General features: G+C 48.0%; 1 protein-coding gene across 1 annotated transcript in view; it reads right to left on the reverse strand.

Annotated features, from left to right (window-relative positions):
* MYO1F (myosin IF) overlaps positions 1-16,886 on the reverse strand; it is a 185,156-nt gene that overhangs the window by 37,556 nt on the left and 130,714 nt on the right. The window contains 3 exon segments of the mRNA XM_029610930.1: positions 84-253; positions 6,480-6,594; positions 7,765-7,909. Of these exon segments, the coding sequence (XP_029466790.1) occupies positions 84-253; positions 6,480-6,594; positions 7,765-7,909 (430 nt within the window).

The raw sequence follows: 16,886 nt of genomic DNA on the forward strand, positions 1-16,886 counted from the left end.
CTGACTGCTAATACTCTGCTGCCTTCCCTTCCCTCACCTCGGCCAGGACTAACCAAGCTATCAGACCATTCCAGTCCACCCACCTTGAACCGTCGGTCATACTTTTCGATGGAAGCAGCAAAGTCTATCCGTTCCCTCTTGCTCGTAAACTGGCGTAGCTCGGGCCTCTCTTCCATGCCCAGGTAGTCGCCCACAAAGTTTCGGTTGAGACTGTTCCTCCTCCGCTCTTTGAAGTTGTACAAAATGTTGGAAGCTGAGCAAGCAAAGCAGAGCATGGTTGGTTAGCCTGGTGTGCCCCGAGCTTCAGCTAAGAACTTGTAAACAACAAGTAATTTCACTTTTTTTGAAACATAATGTAAAATTTGCTTTTTCAGCATAGAATACTGCAGAGAAGAAAGGGCGGGTCTATAATGGAAAGAGGAAGCTGAATTTTCAAACAGCCTCTTTAGGTGCATAGTTGGCAGGTACTTTATGCCTACTTTTTAAAGGGAAAGTACGTGAAACCCCCCACTCACAAGAGTCAGAGTTTGAGCACGCAACCATTTAAGTGAACTGCAGCAGAGAATAAAAAAGAGAGCAATGCAGCTCTGTAACTTGAGCTGCCAGCCCAGGAAACCCCAAATACCCCTTACTGTGAAGGTGCTTAACTGACCAGTGAATAGATGAGTCACGGATTCAAGTAGGGGATTTGCATGTCACAGCCCCCTGAACCTCTGCTGGTAATGTTGTAGGAAATATCACTAAAAAAATCAGAAGCTTGAAACCCCTAAATTACAGAACTGTGACTGGGAAAGAGATTTATGAGAGAAATGCACTGGAGAACAGTCCTAGGAAGCAAACAGACTTTCTCCCTGACTAACAAGGGATTTGGGGGATGGCCAGGCAGGATAGAGGGGCATGCACATGGTCTCTTTCTGTGGTCCTGCCTGGGTCTTGCCCTTTTGGCTGAGAGATGACCCATAAAGGGTCAGACAACAGATAAACCAAAAGCCAGGCTGAGAGAAGGAGATGTATCCAGGCTGGGTAACAGTGCATGACTGACAATGAGCTTAGCGGAGCTAAAATCACTGAAAGCTGAGGCTGCAAAGGGCCAGAACCACTGAATGATAAAACAGTCATGAGCCTAGTGGAGCTGTAAACTTAAGTCAGGGAAAACCTTCCTACCGAGGGAGGAGAACTGAAGAACAGCAGCAGGGTGGAAGGTGGAGTGGTCACCCCCCCTTGAGTGAAGGGACCCCAGCCACAGATCTGGGGATCAAGCAGTCCTCCTTCAGCAAGGGGACCCCCAGTGGCAGTCCAGGAGGCAGAGTCGGGTCTCCCAGGAGGGTGTGGACCCTAGCAGCAGACCATGAGGCGGAGTCAGGTCCCCCAGAAAGGCATGGACTCCAGCAGCAGATCAGGAGGTGAAATCAGGTCCCCCAGGAGAGCAGGAACCCCAGTGGCAGACCAAGATGCAGAGTCGGGACCCTCAGGAGGGCGTGGACCCCAGAGGCAAACTGGGAGGCAGAGTCGGGTCCCCCAGGAGGGCGTGAACCCCAGCGGCAGACTGGAAGGTGGAATTGGGTCCCCCAGGAGGGTGTGGACTCCAGCGTTAGCATGGACCTTTCAGCAGAGTGGAAGGAAACAGTTTAGATACAGTGGACACCCCCCAGGCCAACACCGCCTACAAGCCCAGTTACATCTGTTCACATGGGTGAGACTTGGGATAAAAGGGGGAGGATGATAATAATACTTGAGTAAGCAGGAACTCAAGAGGTCCCTTCTCTTCTATGTGGTGGTATACTGTGTGGGCCAACAACCCCACATTGCTAAATATTAAATGTTCTTGCTACCTTGTAGAAATGTATATAGTTGTGTAGACTGAGACTACTAACCATGAGTAGATAAGTGTGCTGCTTGACATCCTATTAGCCCTGTACATAGTCATGCAGAAATGTATATACTTATATAGTCTAATAAGCCTGAATATATTTGTACATAGTCATGCAGAAATGTATATACTTATATAGTCTAATAATCCTGGATATATTTGTACATAGTCATGCAGAAATGTGTATACATATATAGTCTAATAATCCTGGATATATTTGTACATAGTCATGCAGAAATGTATATACTTATATAGTCTAATAATCCTGGATATATTTGTACATAGTCATGCAGAAATGTATATACATATATAGTCTAATAATCCTGGATATATTTGTACATAGTCATACAAATTGCAGACATTTTTTCACTCAATGCACAATTAAGCTCTGGAATTCATTGCTAGAGGATGTGGTTAAGACAGCGAAGCTGGGTTGGTTTAAAAAAGGTTTGGACATGTTCCTGGAGGAGAAGTCCATAAACTGTTATTAATCAACTTGACTTAGGCAATAGCCTCTGCTTATTACCAGTTGTAGTATCATGGAATTTATTTACTATTTGGGTACTTGCCAGGTATTTGTAACCTGGATTGGCCACTGACAGAGAAAAGATGCTGGGCTTGATGGACCCTTGGTCTGATCCAGCATGGCAATTTCTTATAAGAACATAAGAAATTGCCATGCTGGGTCAGACCAGCATCCTGTTTCCAACAGTGGCCAAACCAGGTCACAATAACCTGACAATTACTCAAACACCAAGAAGATCTCATGTTCTTATGGGCAATTTTTAAACTGGGCAGTCCAGGCGCTTTAATCCTTTTTTAAGGGGCCTAGATTGCTTTGAAATTGTCCTTCCTGAGGCTTGTTTTGACTGATAATGAGTCAAAAATTCATCTAAGTATGCTCTGGCTATGCACAATACAACTTAACTAGCAGACAGTCACAAAACATTTTGCAGGCAATGATATAATTCCCTATCGTCCTGCTCGACCTGAGGTCTCTTATCCCTCCTCACCTAAGCATTCATTCCCTTTGGCTTCTCCTACCTGTTCATGTCAAAGAGTCTCCCAGCCCTGGGCTTCCCTCTGCCTGCCTTGAGTGTCCCACATCCCCGTGGCTTTCTAAAGAGCGTGTGCTGAGAGTATGCGTTCTTAAGTTCAGAGCTATGACCACAGCTCAGCAGCAGCAGTGTGTGCACGGGCACCCTGCCGGCCCCCAGGCTACAGGCGTAAGTTGCGAGGTCTGTGCATAGCTGTGTATACGCGCCCAAGTCCTCAGGTATCCCTCTACCTCAGGGAGTAAGTGCCTACGCTCCTTGGCAGATGGTGGTTGTGCATGTACACTGACACATACAGGTGCATCCTCCCTGGTTGCCGACAGACATCATCCATTATCGAACTATAATAAAGAGGAAAGTTGGCCCGCACCTGCATTGCCAGTACGCAAACCTAGCTCTGCCTCTCTCTCCCTGTACTCTCCAGCTCTGTCCCTCTCTCTCTCTCTCTCCTACCACACATTACACACAAGCTCTGTGTGTGTGGGTCTCTACTACCACACATCTCAATTACGCGCTTCATACACTTCAGAGTATTTCCTCGTGATTGGAGGGGCTTTTACTACCAGTATATAAATGATGCTTGAATAAAGGGTTAGTCCACACACATATGTAGACATATCGTGAAGCAGAGATGTGCACGTAAACACTTACGTGATCTGGCGTGTGCCGGGGCCCCCGGCTGCGTAATTTTACTTCTGCTATGGATGACATGCAGATCTGCGTGGTTTGAAGGGTCGGGGGTAACTGGCGGCAGTGAAGACTTATCAAACCAGGGGGTTGGAGGACCTTTCTGTTAACTGGGCAAACTGGGACGAACTGGTAAAACTGGAAATGGCGTTGGCGCGCACCCTTTTTAAAATCCCCCAATTTACGCAGTAGAAGCAGGATTTGCATGCCCACTTAAAATTTGGCACACGTGCACACGGCCAGGCTGCTTTATAATTTGCGCGCACATATGCGTGCAAATTATAAAGCAGCCAGGTTCCCGTGCAGGGGCTGATGCGTGCGCGCACATATGCGTGCAAATTATAAAGCAGCCATGTAAGCAGCCAGGTTCCCGTGCAGGGGCTGATGCACGCGCGCACATATGCGTGCGAATTATAAAGCAGCCATGTTCCCGTGCACGGGCTGATGCGCGCGCGCACATATGCGTGCAAATTATAAAGCAGCCATGTTCCCGTGCACGGGCTGATGCGTGCGCGCACATATGCGTGCAAATTATAAAGCAGCCATGTTCCCGTGCACGGGTTGATGCGCGCGCGCACATATGCGTGCAAATTATAAAGCAGCCAGGTTCCCGTGCACGGGCTGATGCGCGCGCGCACATATGCGTGCAAATTATAAAGCAGCCATGTTCCCGTGCATGGGCTGATGCGTGCTCGAACATATGCGTGCAAATTATAAAGCAGCCATGTTCCCGTGCACGGGTTGATGCGCGCGCGCACATATGCGTGCAAATTATAAAGCAGCCAGGTTCCCGTGCACGGGCTGATGCGTGCGCGCACATATGCGTGCAAATTATAAAGCAGCCAGGTTCCCGTGCACGGGCTGATGCTCGCGCGCACATATGTGTGCGAATTATAAAGCAGCCATGTTCCCGTGCACGGGCTGATGCGTGCGCGCACATATGCGTGCAAATTATAAAGCAGCCAGGTTCCCGTGCAGGGGCTGATGCACGCGCGCACATATGCGTGCGAATTATAAAGCAGCCAGGTTCCCGTGCACGGGCTGATGCGCGCGCGCACATATGCGTGCGAATTATAAAGCAGCCAGGTTCCCGTGCACGGGCTGATGCGCGCGCGCACATATGCGTGCGAATTATAAAGCAGCCAGGTTCCCGTGCACGGGCTGATGCGCGCGCGCACATATGCGTGCGAATTATAAAGCAGCCAGGTTCCCGTGCAGGGGCTGATGCGCGCGCGCACATATGCGTGCGAATTATAAAGCAGCCATGTTCCCGTGCACGGGCTGATGCGTGCGCGCACATATGCGTGTAAATTATAAAGCAGCCAGGTTCCCGTGCAGGGGCTGATGCACGCGCGCACATACGCGTGTAAATTATAAAGCAGCCAGGTTCCCGTGCAGGGGCTGATGCACCCGCGCACATACGCGTGCAAATTATAAAGCAGCCAGGTTCCCGTGCACGGGCTGATGCGTGCGCGCACATACGCGTGCAAATTATAAAGCAGCCAGGTTCCCGTGCACGGGCTGATGCGCGCGCGCACATATGCGTGCAAATTATAAAGCAGCCAGGTTCCCGTGCACGGGCTGATGCGCGCGCGCACATATGCGTGCAAATTATAAAGCAGCCAGGTTCCCGTGCACGGGCTGATGCGCGCGCGCACACATATGTGTGCAAATTATAAAGCAGCCAGGTTCCCGTGCACGGGCTGATGCGTGCGCGCACATATGCGTGCAAATTATAAAGCAGCCAGGTTCCCGTGCACGGGCTGATGCGCGCGCGCACATATGCGTGCAAATTATAAAGCAGCCAGGTTCCTGTGCAGGGGCTGATGCGCGCGCGCACATATGTGTGCAAATTATAAAGCAGCCAGGTTCCCGTGCACGGGCTGATGCGTGCGCGCACATACGCGTGCAAATTATAAAGCAGCCAGGTTCCCGTGCACGGGCTGATGCGCGCGCGCACACATATGTGTGCAAATTATAAAGCAGCCAGGTTCCCGTGCACGGGCTGATGCGTGCGCGCACATATGCGTGCAAATTATAAAGCAGCCAGGTTCCCGTGCACGGGCTGATGCGTGCGCGCACATATGCGTGCAAATTATAAAGCAGCCAGGTTCCCGTGCACGGGCTGATGCGTGCGCGCACATATGCGTGCAAATTATAAAGCAGCCAGGTTCCCGTGCACGGGCTGATGCGTGCGCGCACATATGCGTGCAAATTATAAAGCAGCCAGGTTCCCGTGCACGGGCTGATGCGCGCGCGCACATATGCGTGCAAATTATAAAGCAGCCAGGTTCCTGTGCACGGGCTGATGCGTGCGCGCACACGGCGCCCGAGTGCCTGTTTTAAAGTTACCACCTTAGTGCGCCTCCTGCATTAGTGAGGTAAATGTAGTAAATGTCAAAACTGGAGAACCTGGGGCTGCCCCAAGGGAAAACTATTTAGAATTTTTTGAGGGCAGTTTTCAAAATGAATTTACCCGGGTAAACTGGGTGTTTTAAAATGGCCCACCCTTTCCCTGGGCAAAAGCACAAGTGGGAACCAACAGTGCAGGTACTTTTACCTCGGGGAAAGGAAGCTGGAGTCGGAGGCGGGGGTTAGGCCGGGGTCAGCGTCAATATGCGCCGCTTTGCATTTCCAGAGCTACATTGGGTTGTTTTCCACGGAAAAAATAGCGACTGAAAAAGCAGGCGCAGATCGCCACGGTTGCTTTTTTAAAGTGCACTTGTATTTGCCCTTTGGAAATGATCCCAAAGCCCCGGGCTGGACATGCCCGTGGACTCTGCACCTGTGCGGATCGGTTTGAACTCTGCCCCCTCCGTCTGGCGGCTTCCCCCGTGCTCCCCTTTTTTCCTTGACGTCTTCCTTACCCTCTTCTCTCATTTGCTCATATTTCCTCCTGGCGTTGTGCTTCCTCCAGGCTTTCTGGATAACCCTGGCAAACGCATCGAACTTCCTCTCTCTCATTTCTTCCAGCAGGAAGAGCTAAAGGCAGAAAACAGACATCCAGAGAGAGAACAAAATAAGCCACAGGAGGAACGAGCTTGCAGAGCATTGCCGAGGTCACGCGTGTTACCGCTGCAGTGCACGGATTGGCCACCTGGGGGCGCGGCACCGCATGTCACCTGGAGTGCTGGGGAGGGGGGGCGGTGAAGGATGGATTTGGGTAGATTTTTTCGGGTCAAAGCCATTCTGCTCATGCCTGGATCTTCTAAAGGAAACTATTTCCACAAGAGAGCACACCTGGGTCTTTTCAAAGCAGAGGTTTCAGAACGGAGTGGGGTAAACAAGGGCCATGGCCGAGCAGAAACCTGGCCTTTCCCATAGGGGCCACTGCATAGGGAGATGCAGGGCCAGGCTGCGCAGGCAGCAGGAAGATGGGAGCGGAGGTGCCTCCGGCCTCGTCCTCCACCTCTGCAGCCCTGGGCCTGACTGCTGCTCTGAACTGCAATGGGGGACTCTGCAGAAAGCAGCAGCTAGGAGAGGGGAGAGAGGGAGGGGGAGGAGGTGGCCCCTAGGCATTATCGCTTTTACTCCTGCTGCTGGTCAATGTGGGTGGAGGAAGAAAGAAACAGAGAGGGGAGAGGAGAGAAAGGGAGGGGTGCAGGAGAGAGCGGGTAGGACAGGGGAGCGGAGAGGGAGGGGGTGGGAAGGGGGAGAGAGGTGGGAGAGAGAGAGGGGGTGGGAACTGGGAAGGGGAGAGAGGTGGGGAGAGAGAGGGGGTGGGGAAGGGGGAGAGAGGTGGGGAGAGAGAGAGGGTGGGGAAGGGGGAGAGAGGTGGGGAGAGAGAGGGGGTGGGGAAGGGGAAAGAGGTGGGGAGAGAGAGGGGGTGGGGAAGGGGGAGAGAGGTGGGGAGAGAGAGGGGGTGGGGAAGGGGGAGAGAGAGGGGGTGTGGGGACAGAGAGAGGGGCTGGTGAGGGGGTGGAGCTTGGTTGGCTCAGGGCCCTTCTGCTGCTCCTGCTTCAGGATTCATTCTTGTAATAGAGATGCGGCAGAGGTTTCAATAGGAAGAAGATATTATATAGCTTGTGATATTGGACAAAAACCTGGAGAATATATCCACTCCTATACTGCAAAAACTTCCTCCCCAGATCCTCCCGCGTGAAAAAAAGAGAGTCCAAGCTGTGAGGTTTACGTAGGATGAAGGAAACTCACCGACTCTGGGTTCTTCACGAACACTTTGCTCTTTCCCATCTGGTACTGGTCCTCGTCCATGTTCACAGATCTCAGCAGGAGTTGCACGCCCTGCCGTTCATCTCCACGCCACCTTGGCCAGGTCTGACAGGTCAAGATGGCGTACCTGATTGGGAAAGGGAGGGGCATTTTATTTGACCGTCTACTTGCAGGGGCCCAACAGTGGAGAACGCCTGTCGTTTTATGTTCCCAGCCTACGTTTCACCATCACCGTCCTCCCCCCCGCCCTTGACTGAAGACGGCAATTCATGAACTTTGCAAACAATCCAAAATAAAGTGACTTCAATCAGCGGGGCAGCCAAAATACCCGTAAGGAAGTTAGATGCAGCCTGCGACGTCAACATTTTTGTGGTTTCATAAGTCACCAGAAAAATGTTTCGCAAGATCGCAAAAGCACTGATCCATGTCTTTTAGTCTTCTCTCCACGATAAAAAATATATTTAGGGAACACTGTTCACCAGTGATGTGAAGTATGTGATAAGCAGCAGTCCTGTCTTTTCTGCAGTGAACCCCAAAATCAGTCACGCACCCTGACCCTACAGAAGTCTTGGATGCCACAAGCAAATGGGCAGAGGTGATGTTTCTGGGACACAGGAACAGGCAAATGCCATCAAGGGGGCAGTACTTGTGGGACACAAACTAGGAAAGGACCTGGGCATGTTAGTTGCTGTAAAGGCAGGAAAATGTGTGCAAAGTCAGCCAGGTTTGGTTACATGTTGGGTACCTCAGGAAACAGGAGATAAAGTGACTTGCCCAAGGTCACAAGAAGCATCAGTAGGCACCTCAAGCTGTAGGAGTGCAGGAGGGAATTGTCCAAACCATTTTTAAACCCAGATAAGCTAACTGCCTTAATCACATCATCTGGCAACAAATTCCAGAGCTTAATTATGTATTGAGTGAAATAGAGTTTACTCAGATTTGTTTTAAATGTGCTACTTGCTAACTTAATGGAGTGCCCTGTAGTCCCTGTATTATCTAAAAGAGTAAATGTTACGTTCGTTGCCCGCGGCAGCCCCATGGTGCGGCCCTCTCACCTCTCTGCACAGGTTTCAGGCTCCAGCTCCTCATCGCTGGCGGCAGTGGGCCGCCGGTCTCAACCTCAGACTCCCGCTAGCACCTCCGGCCCTGCTCCACTTCCCGGGACCTCGAGTCAGGATGCCTCCAATCCTCGGGCCTCTCTGGCGCAGGCGAAAATTCGTCTGTTCCCATAATGGTTTAAGGGTATCCTCTGTAGCCCGTGCCGCAGGAGATGGCATGGAGAGAAGTATGGGTAAAATTGATCGAGGTTGTTTCCCATAGACTATAGAAAATGGCGATGTTCCAGTAGCTGTGGCGATGTGAGAGTTGTGGGAAAACTCTGCCCAGGATAAGAGGTCCAACAAGGTGTCTTGTTGGTCATTGATATAGGCCCGCAGGAACGCCTTCAAAGAGCGATTCATTCGTTCAACTTGCCTGTTGGCCTGGGGGTGATAGGCGGTCGTGAGGCTGATATTAATACTGAATATTTGGCACAGGGAGCGCCAATATCTGGCGATGAATTGAGGACCTCGATCAGAAACAATATCCACTGGTAGGCCATGCAGTCTAAAAATGTGATGAAAAAAGAGACATGCTAGCTCTGGTGCAGATGATAGGCCCAGAAGAGATACAAAATCGGCCATTTTAGAAAAACGGTCTATGGTGACCCATATCACGGTATTTCCCTTAGAAGGAGGCAGATCTATGATGAAGTCCATAGATAAGTGAGTCCACAGTTCTTGGGTACTGGAAGTGGTTGTAAAAGTCCCCAAAGTCACCCGACCAGGGGTTTTTGTTGTGCGCACACATTATAGGAATTGATGTATGCCTTAGCGTCAGAGACCAAAGTAGGCCACCAGAAAAACCTCTGGAGCAGTGCCACAGTTCGCGCACATCCTGGGTGACTGGCAAATTTGGAGTCATCTGCCCAGCGAAGGACTCTTTCCCGGAGTCGTCGGAGTACCACGGTTTTTCCAAGAGGGACAGGAGGGGTAGCAGACAAGGAAATATAGGCTAGGTTGATGATGTGAGTTGGCTCTTCGGGGATGTCCTCAGGTTCGAAAGACCGGGATAAGGCGTCTGCCTGGATATTCTTATCCGCAGGGCAGTAACAGAGCTCGAAGTCGAACCTTGAGAAAAATAAGGCCCATCGAGCTTGACGGGCATTGAGGCACTGGGCGTGGCTTATATGTTCTAAGTTTTTGTGGTCAGTGAACACCGTGAATTTATGTTGTGCACCCTCAAGCCATGGGCGCCACTCTTCAAGAGCCAATTTAATAGCGAGTAGCTCGTGGTCCCCAATACTATAGTTCTGCTCTGCTGAAGAAAAATTTCGAGAATAGAATGAACATTGGATGGTGGTGCCAGAAGCAGTAAGCTGACTTAGAACGCCTCCTGCCCCAATGGCGGAAACGTCTACCTCAACTAAAAATGGACAAGTCAGATCAGGGTGACGTAAGCAGATCCCTTCTGGAAGGCTTCCTTCAAACGATGAAAAGCGGTAACGGCCTTGGGCGGCCAATTCCGTGTATTTTTTTTATTTTTTTATTTATGCAATTTTAGATATATTACATCATATATCAAAGGTATAAAAGGTCCATTATTACAGTCCAAGGGAAATTATTAAACAATTAATTTAATACATAGATCTCTGTACATACAGGAAATTTGGGACCAAGATGTACTTTCAGGTAATTAAGGAGCTCAATACAAACTTTAATCCAAAATAAAAGGAATAAACCGTCACATATGGCATTTTCCCCCTACTATAAAATATAGCACTTCATCCCTTCCCATCCAGAAAGCCCCTTAGTTGTTCAGATTCAAAAAAGATATATTTATCCTCTTGTAATTTTAAAAGGCATTTAACAAGGATATCTCAACACCATACTGGCACCTCTATTTGTCACCTCGGGTCTCATGAGCAAGAACTTTCTCCTTCATTCCTGTGTGGAACGGACAAGGTCCGGATATATCCTAACACTTTGCCCATGATACTGAGCAGCTCTGTTCCTGAAGAAAGATTTTAGTACAAGATTTCTATCTTGTTCAAAGGCAAAATGTTGTTAATAATGTGCCTCTAGTTTTAATTTCCGTTTGTACTGACAACTCGATCAACTCAGAAGCATTCAATGACTGTTGTTCTTGTATTTTTTCTACACCCATACATGGCAAACTCTTCTTTGAAACGAAAAAAGCTTTGATGATAACAGGAGTTATTTCCTTAGGATTCTTCAAGCAATCAATTAAATATTCTTTAAACATTTCAGCCGGGGACAGTCTTTTCACCATAGGAAAATTCTCTATCCGTAAATTTAGATACCGAAGAATATTCTCTATATTCTCAAACTTTCTCTCCGTAATTACCTCAGATTTTATTGTTACCCTGAATATTTTCAATTTTTGTAATCTTGTCCTCCAACTTCACCACTTTCTCTTTTTGTACGTTCGTTGTTTTTTCCGTATTCAATCCCTTTTTATTCAATTCCAAAAATGCCTGAGTTAGCGTTGTAATGGCCAATTCAATAGAAACCATTGCTTTCCATAAAGTATCCAATGTTACTACTGGGGTTTTTTAAAAAGAAAATACATTTTTTGATTGCAAAGTTACCAGGTCTTGGAGTGCTTTCTTTCCCACGATGTCCCATGCCGATTCAGCCGTTTGGGGTTCGGGTGTGGAGGTAGCCACTCCCTCCATTGCTCCTCCACCTCCTCCGATCACCAAATCCCCACTTTCGCCGTCAGACTCGGGGGGGGGGGGGGGGGGGAAGCGGCTCTCTCCTCCTCAACTCCAGAGCTCGCGATGTTTCCTCCTCCTCTACCCCGAATGACCTCTTGGCGGCGTCGGTGTCTCAGGTGCCCCCGGGCTAAGCGAAATCTCTTCAGCCATGGAGAGTAGTCTGAGCTCCTTGATCTCTCTCCCAGTGGCCCTCTTCTCCGGCATTTTTGGGGTTTGTTCAAAGAAGCTCCCTATCTTCGCTTATTGAAATCTTTCTTCCTTAATGGTAACATTTTCTTTAAGTCGAGCTTTTCGTTTTGTATGTGGCATGATGAAATGTTCAAATTTCAAAGATAATTTAGAGGTAGTACAGAAAATCACAGACCAGCACGGAGAGAGCTTCTTGCACACGTCTTATGTGGCGGCCATCTTGGTCCACTCAATGGTGGAAGCATCTACCTCAACTAAAAATGGACGAGTCAGATCAGGGTGAAGTAAGCAGGATCCCTTCTGGAAGGCTTCCTTCAAACAATGAAAAGCGTTAAATGCCTCGGGCGGCCAATTCCATGTATTTTGGCCTTTCCAGGTCAGGACCGTCAAAGGAGCAGCCAGTGTGGAGTAATGTGGGATAAAGTGGCGATAATAATTAAGGAATCCCAAGAAGCACTAGAGCGCTTTAAGTTCCACTGGTTGTGGCCAATCCTGGATTACCTTCAGTTTGTCTGGATCCATGAAGAAGCCTTGAGGAGAGATTATGTAGCCAAGGAACGGTAAACTGGACTTCTCAAACAAACACTTGTCCAGTTTTGCAAACAAGTGGTTTTCTCGTAAGCGTTGTAGCACCATTCGCACTTCGGTCTGGTGGGTGTTGAGGTCCTTCGAAAATATGAGGATATCGTCCAGATAGACCACGACCTTAGTATATAGAAGATCTCTAAAAATTTCAGTCATCATCCGCTGGAATACGGCTGGTGCGTTGGAAAGGCCAAAAGGCATCACCAAGTATTCATAGTGGCAGTCTCTAATATTAATGGCGGTTTTCCAGATGTCATCAGGGTGGATTCTCATCAAGTTATATGCCCCACACAAATCCAGTTTCATGAAGATGGTAGCACCTTGGAGACGATCAAATAGTTCCGAAATAAATGGCAAGGGGTACTTATCCTTACGGCTGATAGCATTTAGACTGTGGTAATCGATGCATGGTCTGAGTGATCCATCTTTCTTGGTCACAAAGAAAAATCCTGCTCCAGCGGGTTACGTGGATGGATGGATAAACCCTTTTGCCAGATTCTCCCGAATGTATTCGGTCATAGCTTTTGTCTCCGGTAACGACAAAGGATAGGTGCATCCACGGGGAGGTGTAGTTCCAGGAAGGAGGTCGATTGGACAGTCAAACCGACGGAGAGGCAGGAGGAGATTGGCCTTTTGCTTCGAAAATACATCCTCATAGGCGGTATATGGAGGCAGTATACCAGAAGAGGTGGTAACCAAAGGAATCGTTGAAGATGGAGTCACCTTCTGCAGACAAGATTGGTGACAGGCTGGACTCCACTCTACCAGTTGTAGCGAAGTCCAATTAAACTGGGGGGAGTGTTTCTGTAACCAAGGAAGTCCAAGCACAATGGGATGGATTGACTTATCCAACACCAGTAACTCGAGTTCTTCAAGGTGTAAGGCCCCTGTACATAACTGGACAGATTTGGTGGTCAAAGTGATACGACCTGGAAGTGGCTCTCCGTAGATAGAGGCGATGAATAAGGAAGGGTTTAGCGAATGGGTTTTAATACCCAGGAGTAGTACAAGGTCTTTGAGGATAAAATTACCTCCTGCTCCGGAATCTACCAGAGCGAGGCACGGAAAGGACCGAGAGTCCGAAATTAGTGTGATTGGAACTGAGAGTTGGGGGGCCGGAGAAGTTGCACCCAATTTTAATATGGAACCTAACATCGTGTAACTACAGCAAGGGTTATTTTTCCCTATATGCATCACCTTGCACTTGTCCATATTAAATTTCATCTGCCATTTGGATGCCCAATCTTCCACAAGGTTCTCCTGCAATTTATCACTATTCACTTGTGCGCGTGGCTGGGTCTTGCATGCACCAAGCGTATTTTAAAAAAGGCCCGGCCATGTGCATATCTCCTGATGGTTGGGACAGCGGCCATTAGGCCCTGTCCCGGGAAAGCATGTGCCGGCAACCGGCTGGTGCGCGGAACTTACTCCTGCTCGGAGGAGCAGGTAAGTTCTTCAACAACAACAAAGAAACAGGGTAGGTTTAGGGGTCGTGGAGGAGAGGGGAAGAGGGAGGAAGGATAGAGTTAGGGTTAGGGAAGGAGCGGACTGGGAGGTAACTGGGTAAAGAATCGATTGTGTCGTTGATGCACACATGTTATAAAATATCTAGGTCCATGTGCGCGCGCGGGCACAGGCCTTTTAAAATCTAGCTTTAGGCTTATTTATTTATTTAAAATTTTTGTATACCGACATTCGTTAAGCAAACATCACATCGGTTTCCATGTAACATAAAACTGGCCAACAGGGCTTTACAATGAAACTGATCAGGGACCTGGCAGGTGGGAAGCGGGGGGAAACAAAATGGAAAATACTGTACAAATATATAAGCGTAATAACATGGTTAGATATAAGCAATAAAAATTATATACAAGTATTATATACAAGTAAATTGTTTACAATGAAAAAGTTCTGGGTTTGGGGGGAGAGGAGAGGGGCAGGGGAGGGGTTTGGAGAGAATGAGTAACAAGCAGGGGGGTTCATGTGAAGGCTCGTGCGAAAAGCCAAGTCTTGAGATTTTGTCTAAATTGTATGCTTGTAAGGCATAGAGCATATGTTACATGCAACACACATGTATTTCTGCAGGGGTGGGTTCTGCAGCAGGCTGAATGTTTCCCCTATTCCTTCTCCCCTAGCAGTGTGCACTGGGCGTCCTCTTTCACCTCCCTCTTTTGCTGGGAGATGCAAACCATGATAGTGCTCTACCGTGTGTTATATTGCGTATATTGCTTAAGTTATATCCAAGTTTTTTCTCCTCCTGTTCTATGTAAGACAATTTTTTGTCACTGTCTGTTTATGGTTGCAATGTAAACCGGAGTGATAATTAACCCTGTTATTTGAATTTCGGTATAGAAAAGTTATAAATAAATAATAAATAAATATTGTGCGCTATCATGGCAATAGCATGCGATATAAGCAATATTTTACATCTTCCCGCCCTTCCCTATTACAATTACTTTGGCATGTGATTTGCATACGAATAATGCTAATGCATGCAAAGAAGATCATGCATAGGTAATCCTATGCAAATCTTTTATCGCGGCTGACTGAGAAGGTGGTCAGCCATGATAAAATAACACCTCTTGGAAAAGCAGTAAATGTGAGGTGGGTGGGCCTGGGACGCTGATGTGGGTCCCGAGGCTCCAGTCTCACATTTAAAGTGGAGGTAAACCAAAATAAAATAAAAAATCATGGCAAGGGTGAAGACTGCGTGGGAATTAGGGCTGACCTCAGGCTCAACCCGGGGCTGCCACTCGAGGTGGTCCTAATTCCCCCCAAGTTAAAAAAAATACAAAATAGAGCCCGCACAGCGAGAGCTCCAACCCCCCTTCCCATTCCTACCCACCCCTTCCCATATGACCCCCCCCACGATAGTGGGGCCCCAACTGCGAAAAAACATTGTGGCTTAGTGCATCCAGGGATTGGTTTTGTAAGATTTCTTACGAGATCTTGTTCAATGGACAAGTCAGTGTGTTCTTCATAAGACATGATGATTTTGTCCCTGTCAGGATGTGGTGAGTTTTACAGAAAGCACGTGTGAGTTTCATGCAGCTGAACAGTTTTATTTAAGACAAACAGCTGGTAGTTTTTCTTTAGAATTTTGCATATGTATGAATGTTAGGGAAATTAAAAAAAAATGGCCAGATGAGTAACAAACTTTGGACATTTAGGATTTTCTTGGAATTTTTGAACAATCATTTGAATGTCCGTGTTAAAGATGTTGTAATGTGGTTATAAATAGAGGGTGTGTGGCAATTTCCTTTAGAACTGTCTTTAGAGAACACCAAACTTTAAAAATGCTCATTTAGCAGAAAAGGAAAATGGGTTCTTGCCTGCTAATTTTCATTCCTGTAATACCACAGAGATCAGTTCAGACTGCTGGGTTTTGCCTCCCTGCCAGCAGATGGAGGCAGAGAAACACTTTCACTGACGCTGCATATAACCTAGTGTGTCATTTGCAGCCTCTCAGTATTGACCTGTACCCAAACCAACATGACTAAAAATAAACACTAACAACCAAGACTCCAAAAACCTCTTCAACGAGCAGGGGAAAAGGTGAAGCCTCAAAGGCAGAAATCCCTTCCGATAGCAATCAATCCCCTCAACAACTCAGAATTGTACATTAAATATCAGTACGAGCGGAGTCCTCCAATGGGTGGGCCTCTGGACTGATCCGTGGTATTACAGGAATGAAAATTAGCAGGTAAGAACCAGTTTTCCTTTCCTGTTCATACCGAGATCAGTCCAGACCCGTGGGATGTACCCAAGCTTCCCTATACAGGGTGGGTCTGAGGTAGTCCTCCTAATAGAACACTCTCCCCAAATCCCATGGAAGCTGGAGCCCGGACATCCAAACGATAATGTCTGGCAAAAGTGTGCAATGATTTCCAAGTAGCTGCCTGACAAATCTCTTGCAGGGACACCTATTGACACTCAGCCCAGGAGGTCACCTGAGAGCGAGTCGAGTGAGCCCTCAAACCTTCTGGTACGAGACAACCCTTACAAATATAAGCCGAGGCAATAGCTTCCTTTAGCCAATGGGCAATTGTAGCTTTAGACGTCTAACACCCTTTCTTCAGACCATTCCAATGTACAAAGAGGTGATCTGACAAATGGAAACTATTAGTAACCTTGATGCACTTCAACAACGCCCGCTGTATATCCAGCATCCAAAGTTCTTTCGCATGAGGCGCGGATGAATCCAAATCTGGAAAGGGCGGAAGCTCCACTATTTGATTAAGATGGTATGCAGAAACAATTTTTGGGAGAAAGGAGGGTACTTGTGCAACGAGACCCTAGAGTCCAAAATCTGCAGAAAAGGATCTCTACATCATGCCTGAAGCTTGGAAATCCTTCTGGCCAAACAAATTGCCACCAGAAGAAACACCTTCGGTGTTAAACCCTTTATAGTTGCCCTGATCAGCAGTTCAAATGGGGCTTCACACATGCCTCTCGGAACCAAATTAAAATTCCAAGACGGGCATATCCACCACACTGGAGGAGCTAAACGTGAATCACATCCAGGTGTGCTGCCAAGGGCATACCCTGCACT

The sequence above is a fragment of the Rhinatrema bivittatum genome, chromosome 8 (genome assembly GCF_901001135.1).
Source record: "Rhinatrema bivittatum chromosome 8, aRhiBiv1.1, whole genome shotgun sequence".
Classification (NCBI taxonomy): Eukaryota; Metazoa; Chordata; class Amphibia; order Gymnophiona; family Rhinatrematidae; genus Rhinatrema; species Rhinatrema bivittatum.